The 11,006-nt window shown below is 40.9% G+C and overlaps 1 protein-coding gene across 1 annotated transcript in view; it reads right to left on the bottom strand.

The window, feature by feature from the left end:
* Nucleotides 1-270: 270 nt before the first annotated feature.
* EXOSC7 (exosome component 7) overlaps nucleotides 271-11,006 on the bottom strand; it is a 35,213-nt gene continuing 24,477 nt past the window's right edge. Inside the window, exons 6-8 of the mRNA XM_077811132.1 lie at nucleotides 6,045-6,168; nucleotides 3,793-3,948; nucleotides 271-470 (exon numbers count right to left, since the gene is read on the bottom strand). Of these exons, the coding sequence (XP_077667258.1) occupies nucleotides 366-470; nucleotides 3,793-3,948; nucleotides 6,045-6,168 (385 nt within the window). The 3' untranslated portion in view covers nucleotides 271-365. The remainder of the gene's footprint in view (nucleotides 471-3,792; nucleotides 3,949-6,044; nucleotides 6,169-11,006) is intronic.

Below are 11,006 nucleotides of genomic sequence, written 5' to 3'. Positions count from 1 at the left end.
TTCTACAGCCAAATGCTGACTTCCAGTGTGCAACTGCTCTTGTTTTGTAGAGATGGAAATTTTTTTTTGGCCACACAAACTAATTTAGAAGTGTCCACACAAGGTAGCTGTATTGACTGTTAGATTAGTGCAATTCCTGGGTACAATTCAGAAGTCAGTCTGAAGCATTTCAAATTAATTTATTTTCATTTAAGACTTAGTTAAGTTTCCTTAGGTTTTGCTAACTGCATTTTAAAAACCTCTTCAACGTGGTTAGGACACATGACAACATTAAAACCAAAAATATCCTTTATTTCACATACAAATTGACAAGATCATGCTTTGAAAAATAACTTGAAAATTTATATCTGCATTGATGAAACTCATCATCCTAGGAATCCAACCTTCTGTCGTGTTGTCCCCAGACTCTCTTCTTTGTCTAAGATCTTCTGTAGGGAAGCGTGCAATGTTTTGCCTACCCGTTTTCCTGTCTGTAATGCAAAGAAGGCAAGACAAAGCTGAGGCATCCAACTAACAGGAAGAGAATTTATGTGGAACACTTCCCCTTCTGTCAACTATTTTTTCCCTTAATGAGTAATATACACCAGCTGTTGTAAAGGGCATAGCTGAACTAAGACAAACAGCATGTGGGGGACTTTTAACTTGATCAAAAGTTTTGGAAAAAACCCTCCAAAGCAAAATTGTTCAAACCAGGGGCAAGTGTGCCAATTCATCAAAAACTCAGTGGGCCAGATTCCCTAGTATGAGCTTGCCACAGGCAGGAGCCTCACAGGGGCTAGATTTGGTCTGTAAATGGCTAGGAGAAAATTTTCTTTGCAGCAGGGAACTCTCCAATGGCATAAACACAGAGAAGCAACTCCTGCACCAGCCTCCTCCCCAATATCTCTAGTATAGAGACATATTGAAAGAAAACACACCTGGGAGGAGAGCCTGCACCCACCCTCTGCTGGCAAAGATCTCTTAGGTATCTTATGGCAGTGGTGTAGATCAGAACTTCCCCTACGCCTGGCTGGCACAGGATCATGGAACCATAAGATTTCCTGAGCAGAGAGGAACCCAGCTCACTGTCCTTAAAAGGTCAATGGGCAGCTCAAGCTGTGGGTATTGAATAGAAACTATGGCCAAGTTGTCTGAAGAAAGCTGCTCCTCAATTTTATAACTAGAGACCCATAAAACTAACTACCATTTAATTGGGGCAAGACCAAGCTCTACATGGGGGCATGAAACCATAAAATGAAGCAAATGCTCTGATCAAGGAGCCAGGCTATTGAGAAGGATTCTACAACTCCCCCAGCGCCTTCTCGTTCAGTAATGTTCTGTAGCCTCAAGAAGAGCATTTGGGGCAAGCCTGGGAGAGATGGGGTGGTATAGGACTATGTGGATCCACTGACCAAAACTCCTCATGTAAGGAAGGTGCAGAAGTTGTTACAATCAATGGGCTGGGGTAACGCTGCAGCCCCAGGGGGTAAGATGAAGTATTCTGCTCCACTCCCACACCAGATGTCTAGCCCAGCTATCTCCAACACAAGGCTCCTTTACCCTTGCTTGGTGCACAGGTCCTGCCTTTCGCCCACTGTCATCTCAGTTATTTCTGCCTGACTCCCTCATAGAGGACTTTAATCCAGTAAGAGGTGTAGCTTTGGCACCTTTCCAAAGCTGAGCAGTCATGCTGTTTTCCTAAAAGCGATGTGCTGGCTGGAATGTCTGTTCACCCCAAGGCTGAATGTTTTCTGGGCTGGAGTCAATCCACTGGAGGATATAAGTGTGTCAAGCAACAGTTCTGAAACTGTTCCATTTCACAGACCCTGTGCTTTTGGCTTTGTTCGGTCCATCCGTTCCCCAAACAGGCTGCTGTGTTGGGAACAGGACCAGTCAGACCCCCAGCCAAAGAAAGAATTCTTTGCTTCCCCCCAAAGCCTTGTCTTGTTTATTTCAGTGAAATGCATCATCACTTAAGGAGGAGAGATTTCTTTAAAACAGTGAGGGGCAACATAACATAGTGGGCTACTGAGTTAAGTTTTAACTCTTAGGTTGTCACAGGAGTCAATACTTGTTTGTACAGTAACATTTAGGAGCTTTTGTAAATCTGGCCTTAAGTAAGTTAGGTGCCTAATTGCCTTTTTTCCAATGGGACTTAGGTGCTTCACCTGCTTATGTGTTTTTGAAAATCCCATTAGGCTCCTATCTCCATCATTAGGTGCTAAATACCTGTGAAATATAGTATCTGACCCTTGGAGCATACGCCTTTAAATGTTCAAAGCTCTGGACCAACAGATCCTGAGAGCACACCTGTGAGGCAGGCTAGAAAATACTATTTTCATTTTACAAATGGGTACACTAAGGCACAGAGGTGAAATTACTTTTTCCAGAGCAAACAGGAGCTCAATGGTAGAGCCAAGATTAACATCCAGGCTTTAAATTACATCAAGAGAAAGTGAAGTGTCATGCGTGCTTAGCATGTCATTTCCACTTTAACCAGTTGCTTTCACACCTGGCTCCAATTTCTGCATTCCTCACTACAGCTGGTGAGGAATTTGACAAAAACATTGTTTCGCTGGAAAATGCCTATTTGTCAAAATAAACGTTTTGCAGGAACATACTAGTTTTGACAATAGTTTCAGGTCCAGCATGTAACTGGGAGAGAGAATCCCAAGAATAGTTAAAAGCCTTGTGGTTAAAGCACTCGCCTCGATGTGGAAAACCCAGGTTCAAGTCTCTGCTCTACCTGATTCAGAGCATAGACTTGAACCCGAGTCTCTTACATACCAGCCGCGTGCCCTAGCCACCGAGCTATTAATTCTGGAGCTGGCGTCCCTCTGCTTTCTCATCAATGCTTCTAAAAAGGTATGTTTCATCCCAATGCAAAAGGGGAAAGGTTTTTGAAATCTCAAATTTTCACACGATGGGGAAACCATTTCTGACCTAGCTCTATTTCTCACTAGGGCCATGTTTATGCCAAATGTGAAGGTTTTCAGAAACAAAGCCAATTTTGAATTAAAGTGCAAAGGAAATACACAAAGCTTGTGTACAAATTTCATTTGTATATACTGGGCATGAGAAAGTCTGGGCATGAGAAATTTCATACCAAAGGGAAGCTTCTGAGAGAGGACTAAAGAAGGATTTAAAGTGAAATTCCCAAGTCAACTTGAACTGCAGCCAGCTACCACAGTATTTCTTTATAAATATTTTTATAGAAAGGGAAGAAGATCACATCAGTAAAAGGGACAGATACAAAGATATTAAAACAAAATGTGAAAAGTAAAGTCCTATGATTGTAACGATTACTAGCTAAATAAGTTAATTTAAAAACATGAAAAACAAGCTATGAAAATTAAAAAATATGTGAAGTACCAGTTCACAAGTTCCAGTTCTGTTCTGTGGTAACTGCTGTATGTTAAAGAAGTTTTGTTTTCCTTTGAGTTTCAAAGAGAAATTATCAGACTTGAAACATGTTCTTTATGAATCATAGACTTTAAGCTCAGAAGGGATTTGTAAATATAGGATTTGTAAATAATGTTAGTCACCTTAACTTTGAAGAAGTTTTGCTAGTATGGCACTACTATATAAAAGAAAACCCAGATTATCGCAGTGTCAGAGGGGTCTGCATAAGCGAAATTCATTCCATAGGTATTTCAGATTCCTTGGAAGCTGTCTGGGACCTTCCACAAGTCACTTTTTGCACCTAAGTAAGTTTTCAGTATCCCTTTAATTATGCCCACACTGCAATTTTTCATATGCGCAAGATCCACTTCTCCATTTTGTGAGCAGAAGTTGCGAGTCAGCACTTCTTACCTCCATCATCTCAAAGATACTCTCTGGATCAAGACTACCGTTCCCCAATTTCTTCATACATGTGAAGGTACCTCTGCTGGTCACAGAAAGGAGCAGGCTGGCCAAAGAGCAAGCTTCTTCCTGAAGGGTAGCATCAACCACATGCCGACAACCAATCTGCAGAACCAAGGACATATTTTACTTTTGGATTTTTAAAAACTGTGTGTCCAGCTAATTATGAAAAAGCTCCTTACTGGGTGATGGAATTAAGAGCATTGGAGGTAATGCCACCAAACCACTAACCTGTCAGTTTAACTGTATGCTACAATCCTAAGAAATAAAAATATTGTCTGGTCATTGGTTTTGCTCATGTCCTAAGTCACTGCAGATGTGTCAGTAATTAAATATAGCCCCTTGATATAGAGCATTGTAACTGCTGACAGTGCAACGTTACTGTGTGTGCATGCTTATAAACATACTATGTACATAGGATAAATATGCACCTTTGGCCACTTTACCTACATTCTGACTCTTAATTCATCCACATGGAACTTAGTTTAACATTCCAAACACCTGGCAATAGCGAGAAGCTCCTTTAAAATTTTATACACATTTTTTAAAAAGGATCAACTTTTCACCCCAACTGTGGAATTTTATCCACAAAAGTTACCCATGCCTGAGGCTCAGGAGAGGTGAGATTCAGTCTCTGACTCAGTGACAGCTTTTATTATTATTTATGTAACACGTAGAAAACAGAATAATTTGCATGACAGCATGCAAGCTGTCTCACGACCAAGCCAAGAAGGACAGCTGACACTATGGCAATTGCTGTGTGGCTGGAAAGGTTGAAGAGATGGGCAGATAATTCACTGTTAGAAAAGAAAGTGATGCAAGTGGGATATCCAACACCCAAACAGAATGCAACTGACTTTACAGAATTACAGAAAATAAAGATACTGAGAGGGAGAGTAGACTTGACAGCTATGAACAAGGAGTTCTGCTTCCTGCTCTGAGTCCCTGCTGTGTGTAGGTCACTTAGCTTCTCTGTGCCTTAGTCCCTCTATTTGAGGAACGATGGCAATAATTAGGGCCCTACCAAATTCACAGCCATGAAAAATGCGTCACAGACCGTGAAATCTGATCTCCCACCGTGAAATCTGGTGTGGTGTGCTTTTACCCTATATTATACAGAGTTCACTGGGAGACCAGCGATTCTCAAATTGGGGGTCCTGACCCAAAAGGGAGTTGCAGGGGGGTTGAAAGGTTATTTTAGGGGGATCGTGGTATTGCCATGCTTACGTCTGCGCTGCCTTCACAGCTGGGTGGCCAGAAAGCAGGGGCTGTTGGCCAGGTGCCCAGCTCTGAAGGAGCACCGCCACCAGCAGCAGCGCAGAAGGAAGGGTGGCAATACCAGACCAAGTCCACCCTTGATTCTGCTCTCCTGCCTTCTGAGCTGGGTGGCTGGAGAGTGGTGGCTGCTGATTGAGGGCCCCGCTCTGCCTTCAAAGCTGGGCTCCCGACCAGAAGCTGCCGCTGGCCAGCTCTGAAGGCAGGGCCGCTGCCGGCAGCAGCGCAGAAGTAAGGGTAGCAGTACCGCAACCCCCCCCTACAATAACCTTACAATCCTCCCACAACTCCTTTTTGGGCCAGGACCCCTAGAGGCACAACACTGTGAAACTTCAGATTCAAGTAGCTGAAATCATGAAATTTACTCTGTTAAAAATCCTATGACTGTGAAATTGACCAAAATGGACGGTAAATTTGGTAGGGCCCTAGCAATAACGCTTACCTGTCTCACGGGGTGTTGGTGGGCACGAGGTGAGCTCCATCAACAAAGTTTCTGTTTCTTCAGTGGCTCACCAAATAGGTTTGCAACATTCTAAATGGCTAACAGATATTATGTTAGCATATTGGAGAAACCAATGCTAGTGTCCACTTCACTATGAGCAAGCAGCTGATGGATGGATAGGTAATTGTTCCAGGCCAAGAATACAGCAGGATTAGCTACTGCAGATTTCCACTCCACCGAGACACACAACTAGAGAGGGAGATGGAACACTCTTTCCACAAAGATTTCCTTTCCCGCCTCCCAAGTCAAAAAATAAATTCAAGGATGGAAGCTAAGAACTTATTTTTAGTATGGGGGTATCTCATGGCTCTGGTCATCAAAGAAAAGATGGTTTCTCCCAACCCACAGTGGCAGGTCAATTCCTGTAGCCAAAGTCTATAGAAGAGTCACAAGCTAAATAATTTACAAACTTCTACAGGCTTACTTTGCTTAATGTGATGATACAGGGTACATTATCCACATTAAGTCGAATACAGTCATAAGGGTCATCAGAGAGCTCAATCTCTTTTGATCCTTCTTCATCCTCCAAAACACGCACTTTGGGTATCCTATTGAAACAGAAGCATATGCAAAACTTACTGGATATTACTTTACCACTCTCCAATCTGTTACGTAGGCCTGCCCCATTCCTAGAGAAAATAAAGCTGTTAAGCGTTGTAAAGATAACTTTTCCATGCTTCTTTTTAAAGAAAGAGAATGCAGATGAAAGACTACTAAAAAACACCAAAAACAAACATGCCCGTTTTTAGCACTGAAGGATTTTAGCCTTAATTCTAAAGAATGCTTCTGATCTCCATAGTCACATCAGTTAATGATAAAATGCTTTTTGTTTAAACATACCAGCAAGTAAGTGATCAGCTATACATTGTCAGGGCTCAGGGGAGAAACCAGTGCTTACATGGCAAGAATTAGTTCTTACAAAAATCCATTTCTTCAGAATTTAGATTAATTTAAATACTAAAGCTTCTTGTTGTTACAGTTACACAACTATGCTATGAAGTAATTGTCAAGTGATGCAATGTTGTCATCTAGGGTCTGCGGATGGCAACTTCTTGGGTTCTGCTGCTTCTGCGTATAGTTTAAACAAGCAGGAACAGAGTTAAGCTAACAAAGCTCTGATCTTGTTTCAGTGCTACAATCCATAATCCTGTGAGTGGCAGTGAAACTCGTGCCAATTTTGTGTTGCTGCTAATGCTGGGAAAAGCTATGACCAGAAGCAGACATAAGCACTAATGTTATTCAAGGAGGAAGGAGACTAACTACTGGGGGAAGGCTAGAGTGGCAGAATGCTTTCCTCACCAGTTGAGAGATTCTCCCCCTTCTACAGTAGGGCCTCCTGGCAGCTAGTAGAGGTAGATATGAAAAACAGAGCCATCAAGCAGGGTCCCAAGAGAAGCTTCAGTAGAAATGCCAGCATCCTCCATAAAAGCTGGGATGTCAGAGGGCTGGACCTCTCACAAAGGTGCTAGTTTGACTCTCAACCTTCAAATTTCACGTCTACCTCTGGCTCACAGGTTTAGGCCTTCAACTAGTGTCAAGAAGCATGCAGTCAATTTTTCAGTCCCTGTGCTAGACATCTGCCAAACGGAAATTACCCCCTCACATTCTTGATCAATTCCATTATTCCTATCAGCCACAGCAATGAAAATCAAGAGGCACAAGTTCGGAGAAGTATATAGGATGGGATAACCTTGTATAGGTGAATGTTTTAGGACACATTCCCCACTTAGGAGGAGTCTAATCAAGAGAAAGAAATGAATTCTTTAGACATCTTCATCCAGAACAGATATTACACTTTAACAAAGAAGGATTATATATACTTTTCCCAAACCCTTTGTTCAACAATGCCTGAGACCTTCAATTTCACATATTACTTAAAATGTGAATGTGAAGGATAAGTCTCTATATTTTAAAATTTGTCAGACTTATAGGACATAGTTGGCCATATTATATGCACAGTATGTATAAATTCCATGGAAATTTAAAAAAAGATGAACTTAACATTCTTATGGTAATGAATAAAAGATCAGTTGGAACAGTTTCCAAATAATCACTTGCTTTATTTTTCCTGCCCATAATGTGAAGGCCATGTTCGGCCCTGGTGCAATTCTGATGGAGTCCACTGGTGTGAGAAGGCTGCTTCCCCTCAGGGATGAATATAGCATGAAAGCTCTTATTTTGTAGGCCAGTAAAAAGAAAAGAGATCTCCCATGTCTGTGCACTTTCCTTGAAGATATAACACACCTCAGTGCATCTCTGAAAAATTAGCTTTGGTAACTGGATGACAACTAACAGCAATATTTGTTTATATTAATACTTTTACAGCACAGTGTCGTGTGTGTTACAAATTAGACTCGAGAGACTTATTCTATGCATTCTGTAACATCTTTTAAAGTAAAATATCTGGACAGCTTTAATGAACATTTTTTCCTTACAGGAGCAAAGTGTTTTCTTTTGTTTTTTTAATCCCTGGAAACTATTTTAGTTGCAGTTCATACAGAGTCCTAATGGCAAGTGCTTCGTAACAGCTTAGACATCTGCAGAGAGAAAAGGCATATTCCCTGCATAATACTGACCAACCAAAACAAAAATCTTTTAAAATAAACAGAATGCATCTATTTTGTATAGTCTTACATAACTGCATCTAAAGCACTTTGTAGTTTTATATAGGATGTTTTCAGCTGAAAATTAACAACACTTTATTTACAACTGAGAGGGCAAGACAGTTAGCTGGTTACACATAGGCTGATACAAGATGACATGTTATAAAGGAGAAGGCTCTTGAGCCAACAGCGACAAGGTTGTTTGGAGGAACAGAATCAGAGCAGTGTGCGAGACAAGCAGAGAGGCTAAAAGAAGGCTAAAATCAAGCCCATAGAAAGCAATCTTTAACCCCTTTTCTGAATTGCATAGGAAGTGGAAAGCAATGTACACAGAAGGCAGCAAGTAGTAATGCATCTCCATATGCTGCAGTTGCAAGAGCTAGTATTTGGAAAGTCCCTAGAGGAAGGAGTTGCAGTACTCAAGGCAAGAGGAGATGAAGTCATGGACAAGAACAAACATCTACTAAGACAAGAGGGGACAGCATGAGCTGGGCAGACAGAGAAAAATATTAGTAGCATGAAAGAAGTGGGAAGGTGATTACAGCCACCTTGGTAAATAAGCAAGAAGTAGAAATAGATTTTTGCAGGATCAAGGGCATTCCTGGAAAGCATCAGATTCCCCATCTCTTGTGAAAAGCCTTCTCTCCAGAACCCAGACTAAGCAAATTGTAAATCTAATCATTCTATTTTTGTGCACTGTACTTATTTGTTGAGGTCCCACAATAGTGTTAAAACCTGCAGAAGGTTCATCACTGCAGCAAATGCAAAGCCAGCACATGAGTACCCAGTTGCACACCAGCAATGCTCTCAATTCAGTGCAGGAGGTCTAGAACTGCCACCTGCAAAACTAGCTTTACATCTGCAAGTGGTCTCTACTGGTGCCCCACGGGGGGGAGGAGAAGTGGGGGAGTCCATCACTACCCTGTTATTGAGTAAGGGGCAGAGTGACATCTAATGTTGATATAGTGACTATTTTCAGTTACAAGTGCCTAAAGTCACAATCTATCTAGCTTTTGCCAGAGTTACAATTATACATATGCCATAATAGTTTAATATGCTAAACCACAGCACTGTATTTGCACATTTATGCAATAACTTGAGGAATGTTGTTCCAGGCCCCAACATACAGAGGTTTGTGTTCCAAAACACAACACTGGATATACAATGGGGCAAATTCAGCCCTGGCATATATACAGCTCCACTAAAATACAGATTTCTACTACAGCTGAATGTGCCCTAAGTGCCTTTAGATACCTACTTAGTACTAGAACTGAAGGAATACTATTCAGTTAGTATTCGGTGAGTCATTTAAAGCTGTCTAAACAATGCAATATTTATTAATTAAATATGCCATCATATTAGGTCACCATCTTGGATTCCTTGAAGCCTAAAGAAAGGATTGCCCATAGCTATGATGGAAGCTATACAAGCTTGGTTCTAAGGATAAAATTATTGCTCTACAAGGCTCAGATAGGCATTTGAGAACTAAATGCTTCAAAAACATGGCAGCCAGAACACACTAATTTGGATTCCAGGTTTCAAGCAAGAGCTGGTCTTTTTAAAGCTGATATAAACACCTTTGAAAACAGGTTTATAATGGAAACTTGGTCACGAAATTACTATGAAGGAAAAGTAATATAGCTATAAGAGACAAGTTCAGGACAGTTAGATTTGAATTGTCTGGCATTGATAAAAATACTGAAGTTAGTTTTTAAATGGACTAACATGATTGAAGTGATATTTTTCTGGTGGGCTAGTAGCTGTTGTAGGAAACTTCAAAGTAGTCTGTAAAGAAGTAAATATCTGGAACTAAGAAAAGGGGAAGGAAAGAATGACTAGATTGCATAGTGGATTAGTGCCTTTCACCTCTGAAGGACAGAGCTCAAGTTCTTAGTTCACAAATAAAAGTGAGTTTGGTGGTTTCTTCACGTTCCTCACAACAATAGCTCTTCCCAGTTCATACTTGAGCAGAGAATGCCAGTTGTGCTAAAGTGAAATAAGCAAGAATCTTGTAGGTCAAAACTGAAAGAAGGTACTGGCAGTGGCTTTGGAGAAGCTTAGACAGTGTTTGCCCACACTAGTCCAAACTCAAGCCATTAGTCTCTCACTCTCATAAGTGCAATGAAGCTAACTCAAATGCTAGATGAAAGATATCTAGTTTAAAATGCACTGTTTTTGAAAGAACTATTAAAGCAAGCACGGCACGCATCATGTCCTCCAGTGTTAGCTTGCAATAAGTTTTTCCTAACACAGTGCTGTTCTGTTTTAGTTTTTATATTTTCTTTATATACAGTATCCTTCAAAATAGGACTTCTGTTTAAACTACATTTCAAAAAGCCCAGATATCTTGTACATAAAGCACAAACAAGTGATCTAAAAAAGAACCATGGAACAGCAGCTGTTACAAACTAAACTTAGAATTTAGACTAACAGCATCCAGGCAGCTTTCCCATAAAATCGTTTTGCAACATTTTTTCACCCTTAGCAAGTTCGCAAGTCTTTGGCAGCTTCCCAATGTGTAAGAATATAACTTTTAATGGATTCCACATTACAGGAACACTTTACTCCTTTAAAAAAGCCACCATGGAGATGATTAAAACAGGAGACTGTTCAGTAAAATACCAACAGGAATGAAGTATAGCAGAGTTATTGTCTCAACCTCTCTCCCACACCAGGACTAGAGGGGTGTTAACACATTTCAAGGGACTAATCAAGGTAACTACTTATGCTAAACAACCTGTTCCACCTTATATTTAGCTGTGACACTCTGAATATGCTCCCCA

Source organism: Eretmochelys imbricata, chromosome 2 (genome assembly GCF_965152235.1).
Source record: "Eretmochelys imbricata isolate rEreImb1 chromosome 2, rEreImb1.hap1, whole genome shotgun sequence".
In the NCBI taxonomy this organism is placed as follows: Eukaryota; Metazoa; Chordata; order Testudines; family Cheloniidae; genus Eretmochelys; species Eretmochelys imbricata.
Note: the sequence above shows the minus strand (reverse complement) of the source record. Positions and strands in the feature narration are given on the sequence as shown.